The sequence below is a fragment of the Cyprinodon tularosa genome, unplaced genomic scaffold (assembly GCF_016077235.1).
Source record: "Cyprinodon tularosa strain WSP-4 unplaced genomic scaffold, ASM1607723v1 ctg526, whole genome shotgun sequence".
In the NCBI taxonomy this organism is placed as follows: Eukaryota; Metazoa; Chordata; class Actinopteri; order Cyprinodontiformes; family Cyprinodontidae; genus Cyprinodon; species Cyprinodon tularosa.
In genome coordinates, this window is record NW_024039259.1 from 332,445 (window position 1) to 357,064 (window position 24,620).

The 24,620-nt window shown below is 39.4% G+C and overlaps 1 protein-coding gene and 1 long non-coding RNA gene across 2 annotated transcripts; both read left to right on the forward strand.

Annotated features, from left to right (window-relative positions):
• LOC119795878 lies at positions 1–23,181 on the forward strand. The gene is made up of 7 exons (XM_038304116.1): positions 1–61; positions 2,369–2,644; positions 16,872–17,054; positions 17,479–17,568; positions 17,779–17,807; positions 19,645–19,728; positions 22,683–23,181. Exons 1-7 carry the CDS (start codon positions 1–3, stop codon positions 22,755–22,757), a joined length of 798 nt encoding a protein of 265 aa, XP_038160044.1. The 3' UTR covers positions 22,758–23,181.
• LOC119795918 lies at positions 6,433–7,285 on the forward strand. Its single transcript, XR_005282394.1, has 3 exons — positions 6,433–6,486; positions 6,700–6,795; positions 7,106–7,285. It is a non-coding gene; the product is annotated as an uncharacterized LOC119795918 (long non-coding RNA).
• Positions 23,182–24,620: the final 1,439 nt, after the last annotated feature.

Below are 24,620 nucleotides of genomic sequence, written 5' to 3' on the forward strand. Positions count from 1 at the left end.
ATGGGGGTTGGCGGGCGGAAGCACGGGGCCGCCGTTGTCCAGGCTACCGTCACCGGGTCAGGTTCGGGCGCTCCGTCCACCACTGGCTTCCTGTTTCGACTACATGCAAGACTGCAATTCCCCCTGGACATTTTTTCTAGGTATGAAAAGTAGGACATGTTCGGATGTCTGGTCACCCTACCATATCCACAATTTGATGTTTCAGTGACTGAGTGCTTGTTGCTATGATGCATCTTTGCTGAGCAGCATCTCTCGTTATAAACCAACCAATCAGTGCACAGCTCATATAAATATTCATGAGCATACCATAAAATGAAGAAAACCTGTCATTTCATTCTGAGGCTTATAACCAGGCTTGCATTAGGGCTCATAGAACAGCAAATATGACATTTTCAGCCCAACCAATGTTACACACCCTAATGCTGTGCTACAGAAGGTAAATCAAACTGATTGTCATTCTTTTTCTGTTTTTACCTTCTTACTGTCACTAGTTAATTCAGCTTAGGTTGGTGGTTTGATTTTATTCTGAAAATTCACTAGGACTGGTGCTTGTTTTACTTTTTGGAGTGCAGGCTTGGTCCAGAGATCACAGAGGCATCCAGACACACTCCCTTTCCTTGGAAGACTTTTGAGCATTGAGTGTGAGCCTGACTTTATTCGTGGTTCCCATGGAAAACACAATTTGTGGTAGGGGGAAGCAGCCACACAGAAACATGCTGTGTGGCTGAAGTCTCTACAAACCTAAATGAAGAAACATGTTCCAAAAAAAGAAAAGCATGAGTGAAGAGCACATACCAATGAAGATGTTGAAAACAATGCAGCAATCATCTTCACCTATCATCAAGCAACTTCCTTCTTGAAGAAGTGGCTCAAGGAAGGAGATGTATTTTTGCTACACTTTGATGATCAGTCGTGGGAGGACAGAGAATGTGTCAAAAGGAACAAATTAGACAAATAAGGGCCTACCAAGGTCCGCTCACCTCTGATTGGTGAACTGGCACAGCTTTAAAAAACTGCTCAATTTAGTACCGTGGGACGGCAGTTTGGTGGTTGTGAACATGAGATATGTGTAAATGTCTTCATGGAAACAATGCTGGTTAGATGTGAGCTATGTCACCAATGATGTTAACTTCCTTTTTAACTTTTATATTTTGAGAATGTGAGATAGTAGAGAGGAAGTTTGCTGTGGTGGCTGCAATAGCTCTATTACACAGAGCATATTGAACACAAATAAAACCTCTTGTTTTAATGGCTAAATGAAAAAAAAGATGTCTATTAAAAAAAATTATGATTTTTGCATGTTTTGCTGCATAAAATCTCAATGAAATTAGGTATAAGTCAGTTAGTTTTACAGAAATGTTTCAGGGTTAGAGGTTCCACTTCTTTTATTTTGCTGCTTTTGTTTTTAACATGATACATCATTTTCTTCTACATCTCAAAAAGAGGCTGCCCCAAACTCTAAAACTGTTAAAAAAGAATTTGAGAAGATTTTAAATATTGCAATGAATTAAATGATGTCAGAGAAACAACATCCTCTGAGTCACAGAGGTTGTTGAGACATCCGCTAAAAAAATGACACCTTAACTACATGGGCTGTGTCATGTGTTTATGTTTAAAATAAGCTGCTTTACAGCCTCAGTCATTAGTGAAGGTATGAAGAGACAGAAGCATGATGATTTCATTTGGACTGATTTTCATGCCTTTATTTCTAATTCTGATACTTCAGTTTACAGGTAAGAAATATTCTAAAAAACCTCAGTTTAACAATATTTAGGAGGGCTGTTAAACATACTACTAGAAAGTGTTTAATATTTATTATATTTTGTTTGTGGCCTAAAAGCAGAAGATGAGACGTTCGAATAAGCTTGTGTTAAATCTTGATCTTAATCTACTTGTAGCAGTAATTTGTGACACAGTCTTTTATGTTTTCACTGCAGCAGCTGCTGGGCAACAACGAGCTTTCTTCACCGTTAAAGTCGGTCATGAGGTAACTTTGCCCTGTGCATATGGAGGACAAGAGAAAGATAACAGTCACAGAATAGAATGGACGTTTGATCATCCAGGAAGCAGAAACGTATCGTTGTTCAAACAAGGGATTTTCACAGAGGAAGATCAAAATAAATCAGGCAGACTGAGTGTTACGGCAAACTATTCTCTGGTCATTAAGAACGTCACAGCAGATGATTCTGGTCATTACTACTGCAAAAGGAAGACAACAGACCAAAAAGTCCCCCTCATTAAGGTTGATCTGAATGTTGTCACCAGTGAGTATTTATATCACATATTCAGTCAGTGTTCCTTAGTAATACAGCAATGAAGCTGGATTTACTCTTGTTGTCTTTTTTTAATAATATCTCCATCTTTCCAGTGACTGAACAGAGGAACAATGAGGAAGTCACCTTTAACTGCTCTGTGTCAACTCCTACCATCTGCAAACATACAGTGGTGTGGCTGTATGACGGCAAAAAGAAAATATCTTCAGACAAGAACACATCAACTCTCTGCTCAGCATCTCTCACAATCCCATCATCTCAGCTCAATCATTCTAAGTTTTATGAGTTATTAAAGTGCAAAGTTACAGCTGTTTATGATAGAAAATACGAACTGTTCACCTTCAGCCATCAGTCATCAGGAGAGAAAACAGGTGAGAACACGGCCCACTTTTTAACAACAGCCTTTGTCCTGTTACCTATCACTAGTAAAGTTAGCATGGGTTGATTTTATTCTGAAATTCACTGGAATTCTGTCTGATGCGTGCATTTCTGTTTTGGTGTGTAAGCTTGAACCAGAGATGAGGCATCCCATTAGCAGAAAGAGTTTTTAGCTTTCAGTGTCGGCCAGTTTTTATTTATGGTCCCCATGGAGACCACTGTATTTATGAGGTGGGAGCAGTAACACATAAACATGCTGTGTGGCTGCTGTTTGTGAATACTCTACAAACCTTAGCTATCAAGCATTTTGCAATAAAAAACAAATCATGAGTGAACAGCAGGTCTCCAAAACAACAGAGGAATAAACTTTCCCCCTTAGGACTGGCATTTCATACACTGTATGGGTTTAAAAGTTCACAGCTCATCATATATGTTCTGACACAGTGAGGCCTGACTGTCTGATGCCATCTAATTGCTCACACTGTACATCCAAAAACCTCATATTGGACTCAGCGCAGTAGAGAGATTATCGCTGGTCAGACTCGTCTAACTGACTGTAAAGTTAAAGAGGAACTCCCTTGTTTGCACATGTGCAGTGAGTGTGTGAGGTTGAGCTAAATTGGATCATAGACGCTCGTACTCTGCTCAAACAGCAGTAAGCCCTCATTCTCCCTACGAGGGCAGGCGGAATTGCAAAATGTTTGATTTTCATCCAGCCATATGATTCCAGATCAGTAGGTGGTCATGAGAGACTGATTACCCCTTGTAACTACCTGTATACCACACGAAGCAGGACATATGATGAGGCTCCATGAGGCACAATAGTAATAAAGTGTATTAAAGGAGAAACAAAACAACCTCTGAGTCCCTATTACAAAATCACACATCCATAAACCATATGGACTGTCTCTGTTTTAATGTTTAAAAGAAGCTGCTTTACAGCCTCAGTTATTAGCGAAGGGATGAAGAGACAGAAGCATGATGATTTTTTTTGATACATTTTAATGCCCTTATTTCTGATTCTGATACTTCTGTTCACAGGAAAGAAATAATATAATAAATGTTCATTTTACAATATTTAGGAGGGCCATTAAACATGTTACTAGAGAGTGTTTAATATTTATTAGTTTTGTTTGTGGCCTAAAAGTTTAAAAAAAAAATAGATGTTCTAATAAGCTTGTGAGGTCACTTTACCCTATGCAAAGGGAACACAAGAGAAAGATAATAGAATGGGAGCTTGATCATCTTGGAAGCAAAGACGTATCATTGTTCAGACGAGGCTGCTCATTGCCTGAGTGGGTAGTACAGTGGATAGCCAGCTTCAAGTCCTGGTCTGGGGTCTTTCTGCACCGAGTTTGCATGTTCTCCCTCTCCATGCGTGGGTTCTCTCAGGGTACCCCGGCTTTCTCCCACAGTCCAAAAACATGACTTCTCTAGATTCTCCTTAGTTGTGAGTGTGTGTGAACAGGTGTTTGTCCTGTGTGTCTCCTGTGTGGTGTACTAAAGCAGTTTACTTTAATTTAATTTCTATAATATTACAATTGCTGTAAAACCACCACTGTTTAGTCTAACATTATAACTTCAATTACAAAAGAGTTACCATGATATTAGAATAAATTACTGGGGAATAACAGCATTTTTCTATACATCCTCTTAATTGGCCCTGTGTTTAACACTGTAATATTAAAGTAATCTACAAGTTGACAGATTTGTACAGTATATCAAGCTCATACATTCATCTATCTTTTGCCGCTTCATCGCTCAGGGTCCATGTGGGGCTGGTGCCTATCCGGGGTACACCCTGGACAGGTTGCCAGTATGTCGCAGGGTAACATAGAGACACACAACCACTCACACCTAAGGGAAATTCAGAGAAGCCATTGAACCTAACAGTCATGTAATGTTAATTCGAGAAAAAGGCGGAGTAGGGGGAGAGAATTGATGCATTCAAGGGGAGATCATGTTTCCATGCTGACTGACCCTTGGCCATAAATCGCACCCAGGACCTTTTACTGCAAAGCAGCAGTGTTACAAACAGTGCCGTCGTTCAGCTTCAAACAAATCCATTTACTGTAGATTTAATATCATTGTACTAAAAAAAAAGTTAATGTTAGCCAAAGGCATGTTTGTTAAAAAATAAATATTTTTAACATACATTAAATATTAAGAACTTTATTAATTCAATTTATTTGAATTTCTGGCCATAAAAACACCTTAAAATGCAGTTGAATATTTCAGAAACTGCAATTTCAGCATCCTGTCATTCATCTAATTAATCAGCTTTGTCACAATAACATAAGACTCAATTAAGGTCTACCTGCCAAGATCAGAAAGGACGGGAGAAAGATTGATGAAGGGATTTGGAAAGGGTCAGAAACTGCTCACACTGAGTCCACACACAACAGTGTTGACAGTGTGAAACTCTTATATTGAGGTGTTTTCTTTAGTAACAAGTGTTAAACTTTATCTTGAGTTTTAAATGTATTTGGATTCTTTTTTTAAACTTTCTGTGTCGTTAATATTGATGTTCCTTCAAAACTCAAATTATGTGATTATGCAAAGAAACACAGCCGTACGAAACATGAATTGTTACCTGAGTTGTTTATAATAATTATTAAAAAATGGTGCTATTTAAAAAAATATCTTTGCTCCTAATCTTTATTAATTTTGGGAGCCGGGGTGTCCTGGTAAAAAAAAGCTAAACACACAGCCCTGGTTATGCATGTTGTTTACCTTCTCAATTCTACATGGAGGAGAGAAACTGCTTCTTCCATTCTAATAGTTCAATTTCCATTATGCATTTAAATAAAGTATTTTACTAGAATAATACAACTGAATCTCTGGAATCCTTTTCATTTTTAAGTGTGCTGCTGTGATATTACAGACCTTGTTTTGAAATAACAATGTTTTTGATTGTGGGATTTTACTGTACATTAAGAATTTGATGCTTTAAAATCAGGTATTCATTGGAATATTACAGGAAAACTAAATTAAAAGAAATTACTGTAAAATAATACTGTTAATCATCGTGGAAATATGGTAATTTCTAACATTGTAAGACGGTTGTGTTAAATCTTGATCTCTTGTTAGCAGTAATGTGTGACACAGTCTTCCATGTTTTCACTGCAGTAGCTGCTGGGCCACACCAACCTTTCTTCACTGTTAAAGTCGATGATGAGGTCACTTTGCCTGCTGCAAAGGGCAACACAAGAGAAAGGTAACTGTGACAGAATAACATAGATGTTTGATCATCCACGAAGCAAAAACATATCATTGTGCAGACGAGTGATTTTCACAGAGGAAGCTAAACTAAATCATTTATTTTAGGTTGTTTTTGTTTTTTCCCACATGCAGAAATTAACCTAGCCTGAGTCTGGATTGGAGATTATCACTGATTAACTTTGATCAAAGTGTTTTCTTTTAATTCCAGGTGATTTTTCCTTCCTGAGATACATCATTGTACTTGTGGGTGTAGCAGTACTTCACATATGTGTTGTATCAGTTACTATATGGAGGAAAAGGCAAAGTAAGAATATCCCGAAAGTTCTCAGAAACATTGATAACATATAATTTTGATTGTTGGGGCAAAATATTACAGGAAAACTAAATTAAAAGAAATTACTGTAAAATAATACTGTTAATCATCGTGGAAATATGGTAATTTCTAACATTGTAAGACGGTTGTGTTAAATCTTGATCTCTTGTTAGCAGTAATGTGTGACACAGTCTTCCATGTTTTCACTGCAGTAGCTGCTGGGCCACACCAACCTTTCTTCACTGTTAAAGTCGATGATGAGGTCACTTTGCCTGCTGCAAAGGGCAACACAAGAGAAAGGTAACTGTGACAGAATAACATAGATGTTTGATCATCCACGAAGCAAAAACATATCATTGTGCAGACGAGTGATTTTCACAGAGGAAGCTAAACTAAATCATTTATTTTAGGTTGTTTTTGTTTTTTCCCACATGCAGAAATTAACCTAGCCTGAGTCTGGATTGGAGATTATCACTGATTAACTTTGATCAAAGTGTTTTCTTTTAATTCCAGGTGATTTTTCCTTCCTGAGATACATCATTGTACTTGTGGGTGTAGCAGTACTTCACATATGTGTTGTATCAGTTACTATATGGAGGAAAAGGCAAAGTAAGAATATCCCGAAAGTTCTCAGAAACATTGATAACATATAATTTTGATTGTTGGGGCAAAATACAAAGACTACTGGTCTGGATACTGAATTCACAAAAAAATACATCACAGGCGGAATACACTATTGCATTTGTTATAATTACCTGTATTGAATAGTTATACAATGTGTTGCATATTTTTTAAGAACATGATTTCTGATTTGAGTTAATTGATGAAGAAAAATTTATGAAGAAAAATATATATTTTAAGAAACAGAAAATCCATAACTAAATCCATATTGCTAACCCACTGTGTTTTTTCCAATTAGGGGATGGTGGTCTTCAGCAGGAAGAGACTGTGGTGTATGAAAATACAAGAGAGCCTTCTGCATCCATCATATTAGACTGATCAATTTTTTTCAAAATCTACAGCGCAAAAAAACTCAAAAATATGAAAGTGTGCTGTTTATTCATATATAATTTTTCAATAATCCAAATGGTGTTAATAGTAATATATACGTCGAGAGCATTAGAACAAGCTGGAATAAAAGTAAAAAAGAAATAATAAAATGCATATGACATTTTTTGGACTTTTCTTATAAGTCATATAATACACTCACCGGCCACTTTATTAGGTACCCCATGCTAGTAACGGGTTGGACCCCCTTTTGCCTTCAGAACTACCTCAATTCTTCGTGGCATAGATTCAACAAGGTTCTGGAAGCATTCCTCAGGGAGTTTGGTCCATATTGACATGATGGCATCACACAGTTGCCGCAGATTTGTCGGCTGCACATCCATGATGCGAATCTCCCGTTCCACCACATCCCAAAGATGCTCTATTGGATTGAGATCTGGTGACTGTGGAGGCCATTTGAGTACAGTGAACTCATTGTCATGTTCAAGAAACCAGTCTGAGATGATTCCAGCTTTATGACATGGTGCATTATCCTGCTGAAAGTAGCCATCAGAAGTTGGGTACATTGTGGTCATAAAGGGATGGACATGGTCAGCAACAATACTCAGGTAGGCTGTGGCGTTGCAACGATGCTCAATTGGTACCAAGGGGCCCAAAGAGTGCCAGGAAAATATTCCCCACACCATGACACCACCACCACCAGCTTTAACCGTTGATACAAGGCAGGATGGATCCATGCTTTCATGTTGTAGACGCCAAATTCTGACCCTACCTTCCAAATGTCGCAGCAGAAATCGAGACTCATCAGACCAGGCAACGTTTTTCCAATCTTCTATTTTCCAATTTCGATGAGCTTGTGCAAATTGTAGCCTCAGTTTCCTGTTCTTAGCTGAAAGGAGTGGCACCCAGTGTGGTCTTCTGCTGCTGTAGCCCATCTGCCTCAAAGTTCGACGTACTGTGCGTTCAGAGATGCTCTTCTGCTCACCTCGGTTGTAACGGGTGGTTATTTGAGTCACTGTTGCCCTTCTATCAGCTCGAACCAGTCTGGCCATTCTCCTCTGACCTCTGTCATCAACAAGGCATTTCCGCCCACAGAACTGCCGCTCACTGGATGTTTTTTCTTTTTCGGACCCTTCTCTGTAAACCCTAGAGATGGTTGTGCGTGAAAATCCCAGTAGATCAGCAGTTTCTGAAATACTCAGACCAGCCCTTCTGGCACCAACAATCATGCCACGTTCAAAGTCACTCAAATCACCTTTCTTCCCCATACTGATGCTCGGTTTGAACTGCAGGAGATTGTCTTGACCATGTCTACATGCCTAAATGCACTGAGTTGCCGCCATGTGACTGGCTGCTTAGAAATTAAGTGTTAACGAGCAGTTGGACAGGTGTACCTAATAAAGTGGCCGGTGAGTGTATATTATCTAAATGAAAAAAACATCCAGATAATTATTACATGAAAAAATTAAACTGAACTACATGGTAACTGAGCATCTGAACAGCTGGGTTTCCAGCTCTGAACTAAAACCTGCTGGCTCAGTGATTGATTGTTAGTCTGTTAGTAAGGAGCTCTAGAGCTTTGAGACAACAGCAGTAAACCAACGATCCTCCTATTTACAGCATGCTCTATTTGTGGTGGGTAAGAGCTCCGTCATGTAGGCTGGAGAATGGGCATTGATGGTCTTTAAAAAAAAACATTTGGGACCTTAAAGTCTATCCTGTATGTATAGGAGCAATAGAGAGAGGCAGGCCCCTTCAATTTATATTAGCTGAAGCTTGTGGAGGATGAATTAACTCATTTCTGTGGATTTACAATCCAAACTTGAGGTAATGAACACATAATTTTTTTATTAGTCTGGGCAAGAAAGGCTTCGCTTTCATTAAGAGCTATAACTGGGAATGTTTGCTCTGATCTCTGAGTTTGAAAAACTTAAAGACCCTGTCAAATACCTCCCCTATGACTTCCTCATGGGTGAAGGAAACGGATGAGGAGCCAAAAATGACAGCATTGCAATGGGACTGAGAACTGAAGATATGTACTAACTTTTGCCCTTATGTTGGTGTAAGAAAAAATGTATTCGAGCTATTTTAGTTCAAGAAATAAAAACGAACTATTAACAGTATTTGTTATTACATTACTTATAGTTTCCCAGGATGACTCTTCTTGATTTGAATTTGTGATAGTTTTCATAACACCTTTCCTTTTTTTATATTAACTCTGCAGTTATTTGCCTTTCTTTTTCAAGTTGGTTAGTTTTCTTGTGCTTTGTATGACGTTGGTTTAGCTATATTTTAATTGTCCATCTAGAGAGTTTTTTTAACTGAAGCATAGTAACTATAAATCGATAAATTCTTAGGTTTTGAAGGGTTGTCTGTTTCTTCTGTTTATGTGTGTTAGCATTGATTTTTGTAAATGCACTCATTTATTCAATGTATTCTTCTATACCACTTCACCAGCAAAATTTCCATAAAATAACTTATAAAGACTTACAGCTGTTGTGCTTTTAATTCCTAAAGACCAGGTGGTGCTCCAGCAGACCATATGCATCACCACTCTCTGACCCATCTGTACAGTTTCCAGTGCAGGGGACAAGAGAATTAAGAGTTCCTTATTGTGGTTAAGGCTGGGGGTTTATCATAAACTTCAACAGGAGCTGGGTGGCAATTATGGCCTTCTCTTTTTATGTTTAAATAAAGCAGAGAAGCACGGTCAACCATGGGTTAAATGCTGAGAGTTAATTTGGTTGCTTTATACTTGTGACCATGTAATGACAATAACGTTAAATTCTAATTTAAATCTTATTTTGTTTTGAAGGGCTTATGGAATAAAAATAATGTGTTCAAACAGTGGAATAAGGCTGATTCCACTTCTTTTCCATATTTTTTTTTTTTTTTTTACAGTGTCCTGTCTGGCAATGTGGCAATAAGAATAATTGTCTTGATGCCAAAAAGAGCCCAACAGATTTTACTTTCACAAGTGTAGCGGTATGGCAATTGCCATACTGCTCCACTTGTTTCATGCATATAAATAGCTTTATTATAATTATGCAGGGAGTTTTACAGTTTATATGGACACTGCAATGTAAATAGAGCAGAAAAACAGAAGAAGAAAAGGAAAAAAGAAAAAAAAAGGACAAAAGAAAAAAGAAAGAAGAGATACAAAGGAGATAATAACAAAACATTTTCAGTCTGCTTCATCACCTGTAACGAGATGAAAAAAGAACAGCACAACCGAAAGACATGGTACGAGACATACAATAAATCAACACCTTGAACTATCGCTAAAGTAATATTATTAAGTCTGACATGTACTCTGTGTTACCTGAAGATATGAATGTGGGCTTTCTGTATGGAAGTGAATCTCTAAGTACCTGGAGCCTAGCACCTGTAGTTGTTTGTGAGGGTGAACTTGTGCATGTAAAGTTTATCCTTAGAAAAAAAAAATGCTCAATAGTGGTTGTGGAGAGCTGAAGAGGCACACCCCCCAGAGCACTGAGTCCAGCGCCGGGAGACCCAAAGCCCCAGGCGCCAAAGGGACCCCAAGAGCGAAGGCACCAAGGAGGGGCCAGCCCCGGAAATCAGACCCCCACCAAGGGAGGAGGAGAGACAGCCCCGAAGAAGCCCCCCAGCCACAGCATGCCGCCATCCTGAAGTAGGGCCGGGCACCAAACACCGGCCCCCCCACGGCACAGACCGAAACGCCCCAGCCCCACAGAGCACCGAAACATGCCCCGTCCCCCGGCACCAAGCCTTGGCGACCGGCCGCAACACCCAACACGACCGCACCACCCAGGAAAAACACACAGGTTTGTGTGTCCGCCGCCCCCCCTGCCACTCACACCAGCCCCCTACACGGGCCGAAGCAGCTCCACCGCCCCGGCCCCCCGACGCGCGCCGGCCGGAGCTACTTCACCCCCCACCCACCAGGCAGCCACACCCACCGCGATCAGTGGGAACAAAGCAGTTCCACCATGCCTCCAAGTGGGAAAACCCACCCACACCAGCCCCCCAACACCACCCCCGCCGGAGCCGCCCAGACCACCACACAACGGGCCCGCCCGCCCCCCGAGAAAACAGACATGCCAATCCCCCCAAAAAAGAGAAAAAAAAAACTCCAAGCAGAAAGGCCCGCACAATGCGACAGTGGACACCGATCCACCCACAACCGCTCCCCCCCACCGAAAAGAAAAATAAATAAATAAATTAATTAATTAATATAAAAATTAAATAAATAAAAATTCCCCTATGCAAGAGGAGAAATGCAAACGGAAAAACCAGAGCCCAAAACAAAAGCCAAGACCTGCACCTCATAATGTATTGCAACTCTCCTCCTCCCCGATACCACAAAACCGGCATCGGAAAAAGCATCGCCAAGGAACAGGCATCGAAGCGAAGGCACCGGCCCCAGCACTGAAAATCCCCGAACAACACCCAGCCTCACCCCAAAGTGAATCCAGTCCTGGGCCCCAGGGATTCGAGGCCCCAGGGGCGCCCGACCCCCAGACAGGTGCCCCAGCAAGTCCCCGGCCGGCCAGGGCCCATGGAGAGGCCGCCAGGAATGAGCCAGCAGCCACCCGGGCATCCACCCCCAGACCCCGAGCTCCACCAGTGCACCGGCGAGCCCTGACGCCAGCCAGCGGAGGGAGAGCAGGACGGGGGGAATGGGCTCCGAACTTAGCGGAGATTTGAGATGTATTTGGGAAAGGGTGCAGTTGAGACCCCAACCTGGGAGAGAAAAAAAACCAAAAAAAAAAACCACACACAATCTCAATCTCGTGCCCCCACTCGCATCACGCACCAAAGACCCGGTGGCACCGGTGGTTGGTCCCGGGACTATCGGATGACCCAATAAGTGAACCTAAAATCGGGATGAGGGGAGGGGAGCGGCAACACCGCCACAACAACCCATCTCATTCCTGCTTCGAACCTGGCCCCCCACCCCGCTCACGTACCGGACCACCACCAGCAAGGGATGATACAGACTCCAGGCGGCAGCCGGAGAACAGGGGTGTAAGAAGAACCCGATCCTCCATCAGATGTAATTAAAACTGGGAGTACCAATAGGGGGTGTCCGGCACAGTCCACCCCCCCTCCGGGAGATAGACAGTGCCAGGGCACCCCCCCCCCCTCGACAACCCTGAACCCTCAATGTCTAGATGCGAGAGGGGATGGAGGAGGCCGACCGTGGTGAGGCCCATAAAATAAGCCGACCACAGGGCCCTTCTATCATTAACCCTGTATGTGCTTGAGGAAATAGGAAAGTCTTTTTGCTACAATTTTATGATCAGTTGTGTGATGTCAGAGAATGTTTCAAAAGGAACAAATTAGCCAAAGGAAAGCCTCCCACGATCCACTTAGCTTTGATTGGTCAATTGGTGCAGCAGAAAAAAAACCCTCACTTTAGTACCATGGGATGACGTGTTTGTGGTTGTGTGCATGAGCTATGTGCTTAAATGGAAACAAATCTGGTGGTACAGCTTCTGTATGTCACCGGTTATGTTTTTAAATATAGAGACTGAGTTAACTTCCTTTTAAAGCTTACATGCTGAGAAAATGAGCTACCAGAGAGGAAGTTGGCTGTGGTTGCTGCATTAGGCATGATACACAGAACACAAAATATAAATAAAACAGAAATAAAAGTTTTGGTTTTCCTGGCTGAATAATGACATATTTTCATTTAAAAAAGCTTAAATGTAGCATAATTATAATATTCTAATGCTTAAGTAGCTTTTACGGTGCGACCAAACAAACTGCAGTTAGGCACAAATCTGTTAGTTTTACTGAAATGTTTCATGTTTAGAGACTCATGTTCTTGTCTTACATTTATGCTCTCTTTTCTAATAGCTGTCAGTTTTAAAAATATTTAAAAATATTTTAAGAATTATAATGAAGTGAATGATGTGAGAAAAACAACATCCTCTGAGTCATTATTACAAAAATCACACCTCCATAAACCACATGGGCTGTGTCACGTGTTTATGTTTAAAAGGAGCTGCTTTACAGCCTCAGTCATTAGTTTAGGTATGAAGAGACAGAAGCATGATGACTTCATTTGGATTGATTTTAATGCCTTTATTTCTAATTCTGATTCTTCAGTTCACAGGTAAGAAATAATATTTAAAAAAAACGTCCAATCAACAATATTTAGGTAACTATTAAACATCTTACAAGAGAGTGTTTAATATTTATTATGTTTTGTTTGTTGCCTAAAAGCAGAAGCTGAGACGTTCTAATAAGGTTGTGTTAAATCTTGATCTTAATCTACTTGTAGGCAGTAATTTGTGACAGTCTTTTATGTTTTCACTGCAGCAGCTGCTGGGCAACAACGAGCTTTCTTCACCGTTAAAGTCGGTGATGAGGTCACTTTGCCCTGTGGAAATGGAACACAAGAGAAAGATAACCGTGACAGAATAGAATGGGAGTTTGATCATCCAGGAAGCAAAAACGTGTCATTTTTCAGACGAGGGATTTTCACAGAGGAAGCTAAAGCTAAATCAGGCAGACTGAATGTTACAGCAAACTATTCTCTGGTCATTAAGAACGTCACAGCAGATGATTTTGGTCATTACTACTGCAGAAGGAGCACAACAGACCAAAAACTCAGCCTTATTAAGGTTGATTTGAATGTTGTCACCAGTGAGTATTTATATTACACTGTTATTCAGTCAAAGTGTCCGTTATTAATTCAGCGATGAAGCTGGATTTACTCTTGTCTTTTTTTAATAATATCTCCATATTTCCAGTGACTGAACAGAAGAACAATGAGGAAGTCACCTTTAACTGCACTGTGTCAGCTCCTCCCGTCTGCAAACATAGAGTGGTGTGGCTGTATGAGGGCAAAGAGAAAATATCTCCAGACAAGAACACATCAACTCCCTGCTCAGCATCTCTCACAATCCCATCATCTCAGCTCAATCATTCTAAGTCTTATGACTTATTAAAGTGCAAAGCTACAGACAGTTATGATAGAAAAGACCGACTGTTCACCTTCAGCCATCAGTCATCAGGAGACAAAACAGGTGAGAACACGGACCACTTTTTAACAACAGCCTTTATCCTGTTTTACCTTGTTGCTTTCACTACTAAAGTTAGCATGGGTTGATTTTATTCTGAATTTCACCGGAATTCTGTCTGATGCTTGTATTTCTGTTTTGGTGTGCAAGCTTGAACCAGAGATGAGGCATCCCATTAGTAGAAAGAGTTTTTAGCTTTCAGTGTGGGCCTGTCTTTATTTATGGTCCCCATGGAAACCACTGTATTCAGGAGGAGGGAGCAGTAACACATAAACATGCTGTGTGGCTGCTGTTTGTGAATACTCTACAAACCTTAGCTATCAAGCATTTTGCAATAAAAAACAAATCATGAGTGAACAGCAGATACCTGAAACGATTTCCAAAACAAGAGAGCAATACACTTCCACCCTTAGGGCTTATATTTAATACATTGTATTGGTTTAAAAGTTCACAGCGCATCATGTTCTTACACGGGGGGCCTAATTCTCTGATGCCATCTAAATGCTCACACTGTACTTCCAAATACCTCACATTGCACTCAGAGCAGTACAGAGATTATCGCTGGTCAGACTCGTCTATCTGACAGTAAAGAGGAACTCCCTTGTTTGCACATGTGCAGTGTGTGAGGTTGAGGTAAATTGGCTCATAGATGCTTGTAGCTCTGCTCCAACAGCAGTAAGCCCTCATATTCTCCCTACGAGGGTGGGTGGAATTGCAAAATGTTTGATTTTCATCCAGCCATATGATTCCAGATCAGTAGGTGGTCATGAGAGGCTGATTACCCCTTGTAACTACCTGTATACTACAAGACACAGGACATATGACGAGGCTCCATGAGGCACGATAGTAATAAAGTGAATTAGGGAAAAAAAAAAGAACCTCTGAGTCCTTATTACAAAATCAAACATCCATAAACCGTATGGACTGTCTCTGTTTTCATGTTTAAAAGAAGCTGCTTTACAGCCTCAGTCATTAGCGAAGGGATGAAGACTAGAGACTGACATTTTTTCGGGAATCCCACAGGTCACGGGATTCCCGTGGGATGAGAGTCAGTATTAGTAACGATCACATGATTGGGACGGTACAGGATTAAACATTAACGGGAGCAGACGGGAGCGATAGCAAACCAATAGTAACAAAAAAATAAATAAAATAGGATCGATGCCATAAAATAAAATAGAAAGAAAAAAAAATCCAATACTGGCGCCGCCATTTTGTAGTTTTTGTCCTTGAAGCCTGCACTATAATGCGACCCAAAAAAACTACACGACCCAAAAACCAACAGTGCTTCCCCTCTGAGTTTTTCACCCGCACTCAAAAGAAATTCAGATTCAATGAATTGGCAGAAATCTTTTTGAAGACAACAAGAATGGGAGTGGTGCAGGAGCGGGAGTCATTCTGAATGGGAGCGGGATGGTACTGGGAGTAATTTCAACAGGAGTGGGATGGGACAGGATTTAGATTTCTACTCTGGCCCGGGATCGGGACGGGACACACTTTTTTTCTGTGGGAGTGGAACGGGACAGGAGTGAAAATCCACTCCTGTGTCAGTCTCTAATGAAGAGACAGAAGCATGATGATTTTTTTGGATCTATTTTAATGCCTTTATTTCTAATTCTGACACTTCAATTCACGGGTAAGATATAATATACATTTATAAAAAAATATTTAGGAGGGCCATTAAACATGTTACCAGAGAGTGTTTAATATCTATTATGTTTTTTTTTTGTGGCCTAAAAGCAGAAGCTGAGACGTTCTAATAAGCTTGTGTTAAATCTTGATCTTAATCTACTTGTAAGCAATAATTTCTGACACAGTCTTCCATGTTTTCACTGCAGCAGCTGCTGGGCAACAACGAGCTTTCTTCACTGTTAAAGTCGGTGATGAGGTCACTTTACCCTGTGCAAATGAAACACAAGAGAAAGATAACCGTGACAGAATAGAATGGGAGTTTGATCATCCAGGACGCAAAAACGTATCATTGTTCAAACAAGGGATTTTCACAGAGGAAGATAAAAATAAATCAGGCAGACTGAGTGTTACAGAAAACTGTTCTCTGGTCATTAAGAATGTCACAGCAGAGGATTCTGGTCATTACTACTGCAGAAGGAACACAACAGACCAAAAAGTCCCACGCATTAAGGTTGATCTGAATGTTGTCACCAGTGAGTATTTATATCACATATTCAGTCAGTGTTCCTTAGTAATACAGCAATGAAGCTGGATTTACTCTTGTTGTCTTTTTTTAATAATATCTCCATCTTTCCAGTGACTGAACAGAAGAACAATGAGAAAGTCATCTTTAACTGCTCTGTGTTAACTCTTACTGTCTGCAAACACACCCTGGTGTGGCTGTATGAGGGAAAAAACAAAATATCTCCAGACAAGAACACATCAACTTCCTGCTCAGCAGTTCTCACAGTCCCATCATCTCAGCTCAATCATTCTAAGTTTTATGAGTTATTAAAGTGCAAAGCTACAGACGGTTATGATAGAAAAGACCAACTGTTCACCTTCACCCATCAGTTATCAGGAGAGAAGACAGGTGAGATAAATTTCTCAACATCATCTTAAATAACAAAATATTTCTTTTTTTTTGCTGTGCATTTAATGAGTTTAATATAATCAAAGATATCATGTATCTAAACTGCTGCTTGTTTCCAGTTAATAATACAACTACTGTCTTCATTAACACAAACGAATCAACATCTACAGAAGAATCAACATTAGCTACAGTAACTAAATCAGAGACAACAGAGTCCGTTTTTTCATCAAACGATGCATTTCCAACATCGGTTACTCCAACAACAACCCGACTTACCAAAATGAGTCGAACTAAATCCCGAGGTACAAATGAATTTTATTTAGTGTTTAAATTAAAGCCCTGCAGTTTTTAGTTGTTCAGTTATCAGAAGTTAGAGCAAACCTTGTTTGATGGACAGACAGCCATTAAATATCTTAGTGCTTTTTTAGGTCTGTAATGAAATAAAAGTACCATCAGAGCATAAGAACAATTTATACAGCATAAAGTTCGGGACAAATTAATATAATTGTTAAAACAAAGTAAAACACAGGATCCACGTGATCTTTTCATTTTTTAAAAATAAACTTACTCTAATGTGACATCTGTCTGCTACAGGAAAATAAACAAATGGGAATATCCCCTAGATAAATCCAAACCAATCCTTTAATTGCAAACAAAGCCTACATTTTAGGGTTGCTTATTTTTGGTCCCCCTGACTGTGCTTAATATCCATCATCTTTTTAACAGGTTGGATTTGGTGGACTTCTATGTTTTCTGTGGTGTTAGCAGGACTCATAATAACTGTGATAGTAACCATCAGGTTACGGAAAACTAAAGGTCAGAACAATCACTTATTCATTTTATAAAGATATTTGAGACTTTTATGATCTCAAACTACAGTACTTGCTCTTCTAACGTGCACAACGAGAGATAAAGAAACATTAACCTTCAAAACAATGATTGGATGTATAAATACATCCACATATACTTGTTTTGAACTTTTATGAGTTAAAAATTTTCATTCTAAACCCGTTTCTTCTCTTTCAGGAAATACGAGGGAACCTGAAGAAAGAGCTGTGAGTTTAAACATTCAAATACAACATCTCAAAATCTTTCACATTTTTTGTTATGCTTGTATTTAGCCATTTTTTGACTTTTACCAACCAAAAAAAGAGGTGGTAGTCAGTGGCGGCTAGTGAAAAATATTTTTGGTGGGGCTGATATAGCCTAGTGAATGTCTCCAACTAATCCAGAATAAGAATTCAAATAAACAATTGGAAATGAAATACAATTTAACAGTAATGATTTAATTTACTATATAATAACAGTAACAGTGATGATTTTGGTCACTGTGACGGGGTTCTTTGGCCTCCAAGAATCCAGTCTCAGTCGGGTTACCGGTGTTGGGGATTTATTGTGCTCAAAAACTCAAAACAGGGTGCAAAAGAAACTAAACATATACAAGATAATCTGGGCCTCAGCCTCCCTCCAGTTACCAGCAATGTAACAAAGAAACAGAAAACAAAAATGGCCGCTCATCTTCCCACAGCCCTCATTAAATAGTTTAAGCCCCTCCCCTCAGGCTCTCTTATTTCCGATTTCTTCTCATAAATCAGTTTTGTCCATATATTACCTCCACAAACAATTGATGTACAAAAACAAATAATTTTTACAACTTAATTTCTTTACACAGATTCATTGAATTATTCAATTACACCAAACTTTTAAACATAAAATAAAAAAAATATATAATCTGACAAACATTTAGCAAGTCACGTGTTGGTGACGTCACTTCCGCATTCCAACAACTCTGGCGTTTTAACCGCTTACTGAGCGTTTCCTCGGGTTTGAACCCAGCAAAGACGCCGCCAGACTGAAGATGACAAGTCCCTGTAGCATACACACATACACACACACACACACACACACGGCTAACCCCACTGAAATATTAAGTGTTCACCCTCAATACGCCAGCAGGTAACCAGGTACAGCTTGTGTGTTTTAAGTTAATTGACCGCTACTGTAGGGCTCAGCGCGAGTGTATTGGTCCTCACAAGCACAGTATAACAGGAATGTGTGTGTGGCACGCAACATTAGAGAGGTTGTTTTAAGTGACGAGGTGGATTCGTCACAGTCACAATAACCATGACATGAAATTTTCATATCCTACTGTACAACAGGGATGCTCTTCTGGCAAACGGGTAGATAAGTAAGGAGCTCACCGAATTTGGTGGAAGCTGCATCTCGTTCGTTACATTCGCCATTGTCCCTCTAATTGTCTGCACCTGCGCATTGAGTGCAGAAGCCTGTTAAAGGGCAGTATTTTCAGAGCCCCAAGACCATAAAATTCTGAGACGCTGATTGGCCATTAAATTATTAAGTTGACCTAGCAATAGTACATGGTTGGCAGATTCTATGCACTTGTGGGGCAGTCAAATCAGAGCCCCAAGACAGAGACGGTAGGAGACTGTCTGTGGAAATCCACAAATGAATGACAGTAGATAGGGAAATGTAGTTTATATAATTTGTTTTGCTTATAGGTACACACTCTAGAGAGTACAACTGACATTTATGAGTTAATTTCTAAAAATATATTTTACGTTTCTCTCTTCTTATCAGGGAGGGCGATGGCCCAGCGCCCCCTATGGGCCGGCCGCCACTGGTGGTATTTAGCCCAGAATCTTCCATGACTCAGTTATATAAAAAACAGGGTAGAATGACAACACATGCTTCATCAGCTATATGTAATTGTGATGGAAAACAAACTGATAATATTTATTTTAACCAAAACAGGAAGGACTAATAATTAAAAAACAATAACCTCAAGAAATAGTTTTATTGCTATATACTAGTAGGAATAGATACACAGGAAGGTGTGTTACTAAGGAGTCCCTCTGTTTCGCTGTCCTTTAGGAGGTTGACCCTGTGAAGAATGTTTATACATATATCACCTTCTCCAAGAATTCCAAGAAGAAGAAAAGCAAGCCTGCAGCTCCAGTATGTTCAAACCTTGTATTTAATATATTATTTATTTATATAGGAAATGGTATGAACCAATATGCAAAAATGTGTCTATGCTTTATAACCTTATTTTAAGTTTCCCTTTAATCTTTCAAATAATTTACGGATTGCCTTTAGGGTTGGGAATTGATAAGATTTTCACGACTCCGATTCCCTTGTCAATTCTGTGAAAGGATTCAATTCCTTTTCAATTCTCTTATCGATTCTGTGAATAAAAGAACTTGGTAAGTGCACGGTGACATTCGCCTACCTTAGCCTGGGACATTCTATTTCTCACTGCCTCGGCGAAAACAGAAGGTTTTGAACGGGAGCTGCCAGCCTCTGATTCAGCAAGGCTACCCGTCTTGTCACAGTCATCTAAATCTAATGGAGAAGGCATCAGTTTAATGAAAAAGCATTACTGTACAATTTCGGGAAATAAACTCATCTCCCCCTGATTTAAATAAACGAGCGTCACCTTTCTCTCGCTCCCTGAACTGCAGAGCATCTTTGTAGCATGCTTCATTACATCCATTGCAATAGCTAGAATAATGTAAGAATTCCAGCTACCTGTAGTTGTAATTAAACATGCTAGCAATCAAGGGCTGGATAAACGAGGAAGGCAGATTCCCTTAATAACCCCAGAGAGGGGTGGATAGTGATGTTATGAGATGAGACAGGCATCAAGGCTTGTGTTGAGTAATGGAGGGGGTGTTTCCCTGAAGCGCATGTCGAGGTGTGATTCATTTAGAGGAGGGGCCAAAATTGATGACGTCCGAGGCCTCGCTACCATGATACCATGTGACCACTTCAGGAAGTGGTTCAGAAAGCGCAAGAATTTTGACAGGCATCTAAACAGCCTCAGAATTCAGTCAAGATGTGGAGTTTGTAGGAGTTGCTGTCAGTTAGATAGAGTTTGGATAGATTCTAAGAAAAGATTGGTGGGAAAAACAACAAATCTAGTTGCTTAAAACTATTTTGGTTAGAATAAACAATGTAGTGATCAAATTCTGAGCAAGCAATCGGACAAAGTTGTAACATTAGTACTAAGGAGTATTTTCTACGTTGAATGGTTAACCACATAAGTGGCTTCATCTATGAGACATAGACTCCCTCTCCTGAGGTTGAGGGTTCAAGACCTTGCTTTGACTTTCGAAAGATAGGATTATATTTCATTATTTTGGCTAATGAGACTAATTTGCATAGGTTTGCCCTTGTAAAAATATAGATTGGGTAAAAAAGCTGGCAAATTAGGTTAGCTTAGCCAAAAGATTGGTTGTACACATAACTTCCAACCCAATTAAAACCAAAAACTGTGGAGAAACTATTATATTTGATTAAAAATGACTAACACCTTTCATTTTACTCATCATTGCCCAATTTACACTTTCACTGTCTGTTTGAGTTTATTTCACTAAAATGGCAGTAAAACTGTGCACCGTAAATGATTTTTCAAAGATATTTTAGACTTAAAAAAAAAAATAAAAAATTATTTTATTATACACTCCAACCATTAACAACTTCAGAGGAACTTAAAAGGGGTGGACAAAAAGAGAAACAATTGCAAAAATTTACAGATTTGATTACAAACTGTAGTTCTGCTCTCCACCAGTAGGTGGTGACATGTTCACATGGAGCCTCATGAACTGTGGGGATTGTTGAAGCAATTAGCTCAAACTGTTCAATGCCTCATGAGGCTTCATCTCTACGGAGCCCCCTAGTGGACATGGGGATTTTTTTTTCTTTTGTGTTCCCTCGCAAAACCTTTTGCATTACCTCGCAAAACCTGGCAGTGGAGTTATTGATTTTTATTTGCAACGTTTTGCTGTTGTTTTACCATTTGCAGACGGTCCATAACCACTTGCCTGGCCGTTGCCTGTGCATAGCGATCAATGTAATACATCCAGCTCGGAGAACTGCTCGTTTTTCTCGAAAATAATGCTTTTTGATTTTTGTAGTATGTAGTCTGTGCTATCAGGACATGAAAGAGGCGTCATTTGTGTTTCAACAACGAGAGTTATTGATCCCGGAAGTCCGAATCTTTGAACATCTTTCTAACTTTACCGAAGTAAGGTTTTGCGTTCTCATGCAAAAGGTTTTGCGTGGGAATGCAAAATTTTGTGAGGTAACGCAATACTTTTGCGAGGGAACGCAAAAGAAAACAAAATCCCCATGTCCCTAGGGGGCTCCGTACATCTCAACATCACTAGAGGTAGGAAATTGCTTTATTTCCAGAAATGGCATATGATTTCCTAGGAACCACAATAAGTACAGCCAGTGATATAAAACTAGCTACTTACCAGCAGAGTTGCCCTCCATGCTGGTAACTTTAGCTTCTGTCTGGAAGCATCCAAAATACGGCATTCGTTAAAATGTATGCCATGTTGTGTGCGCAGGTGTTTCTGCATGTTGGATGTATTTCCTCCCACGGATGTGATTGGCACTTTGCAAAGCGCCTGCAAAGTGCCTTGTTACCATCTGTCTCTTCCTTAAAATGAAGCCAAACTTTCGATCGCTTTGACCGATTTTGTTTTGCTTGTCTAGACTTACGCCTGTTCACGTTGTACTTGCTTATTGTGTGCGTAACTTGCGTAAAATACGTGATGCAAGTCGTTCAGCCCAGAGCGGCTCTGGTGCTACCTGGAATTGATAAGAGAATCGTTAAGCGAGCTGCCAAACGGTGCCATGGAATTGGAACACACAGAACCGGTTCTGAACAGGAAGCGGTTTTCGATTCCCATCCCTAATTGCCTTTATGTGCAGTTTTTGAAATAGGTTAGATATCAGGAAGCAATATTCCTCTGATTGACTGGAATTTACAATCATAACCCATTCTTGCTAATCTGCTTCCACTGTGCACAAAACAGCAGTGATAATCTGAGTATTTAAGGCAGCTATATGTAAAATGTTCTAAAATGGCATTTTAATACGAATTTATTGTTTCATTCCAGGTCCCTAACCCGGTCATTTACAGCACCCTGCAACCTTTTTCTCCAGCAGAATCTCCTTACTCTACTGTGTTCTAAAGACTTTTTTTTTCTTCTATCGATAACAGAAATATTACCCAGTATATTCTTTTATATGCATGTTGTAGATCTGAATCTTGCACTAAAGTTCTAGATCAGGGTTCTGCAGCCTGTGGCTCTGGAGCTGCAAGTGGCTCTTTGGACCGTCTACAATATTTTATAGAAATGTAAAAAAGAATATAAAGAGAAACTGAGAGTTTTGAATATTTTATATTAGCAAATACCATATTCAGAAGCTTTTTCTTTATTTAAATTATATTTTCCCAACAGATGACATAGAAAACAAACAGGAATATGTTTTTAATTCTCTATTTCTTGTCATTCACTTTGAAAGGATGTGCTTATTTTTTTTTACATAAAATAATATCCTATTAATCAAAATTCATGCTTCTTCTTCATGAAATGTTTATAGTTTTCTTCTATAAAAGACATGGTGTTATGTCTAATATTGACTGAGTAATCTGAGAAGTGACTGTTTCTAACAAAGTTGCAAACGTGAAAGAAAAAAAAAAGAAAAAAAAGGAAACCACACACTTCTGTTCTCACTATGTTAAATCTCTGATCAACAATTTGCCAGCAGCACACTTTTTTCCCAATATATGTTCGTATAAATCAACCCTCAGACTATTAGTTTTAAAGATCAATGAAAAATAATGAATTTATTTTAATGTAGAGGTTAAAAAAGCAACACTATTACTTTTGACCCAGGGATTTGCTAAATTTGAATTATAATTCAATGTTCTGGTCAATGTTCAGCACCTGGAGCTGTCACTGAATGAGTCATGTGACCCAGATCAGTCTGAGCTGCTCTTTAGCACGAGAGCTAATAAAGCTAATGTCAGGTTTGGTGGAGGTTATTTGAGCACCCAACTGTAGAGATGAGGAGGCAGAGATGATTTCTTGCAGATTAAATTTAAATGCAGATGGCAACAGAAGCAAAAACCCATGAACAAAAAGACAGAGAAACACACATGAGGAGCAAAGCAATAAAGAGAATCCAGCAATGAGCAACTGCACAGAAGGTGTATATATGGGGGACAGAACAACCTTAGGTTGTAAGTTTGCTTTTTAGGTAGCTTACATGACTGTTCACAACAAAATAAACAACATAACCAGACTTAATTTGTCTGTTATGTTGTTATGATGGGAAATTGTGAAAAAAAATAAATAAATCAATATATCTCACTGAAAACATTACATGCATTTTAGACGTTATGAAAAAGAAACTTAAAAAAAAAAGTTAATTTTAATTTCTACATTAATAAATCTTATTTGATACTGCTTTCCCCCTTACTAAACCTGGAGTAAATGGGTCTAGCGCCCCTTGTGGCTAAAAGTTACATAGTGTTGCTTTAAACAATAGTTGCACATTTAAAGGTCCTGGGTGGAAAAGCTTCTGGAAAAGATTCACTTTCACAGCCATCATACCTTCTTACTGGGATAAAAGGAAGTAATATGACAGCCTATATAAGGAAAAACTAGTTTTGTCTTTTGAGACTGAATTGTGTCATACAGTGTGTGGTCAAGAGTGGATAATAATGATAAACCAAAGCGCCCACCACATTATATATAAATATATAAACAGTTTTTACATGTCATGTATTAAGCTACTTTTAATCATGATCCCAAAATAAAAAATAAAAAAAGTTTCCAGTTTGGTACAAGTTGAGCTTCTACAAAGGAGATGTGTTAACACTGATTAACTCAAATCAAAGATATATTTACTCACAAAAACACTGAATGAAACATTTCAGGGCTTGGTTCAAATGTTTTATTTTCGTTCTAAGTTTTTCTATTTATTTATTTTTTATTCCATAATGCCCATAGGTGGAGAATTTGGTTGCTGACTCACGTTTCCAGAGA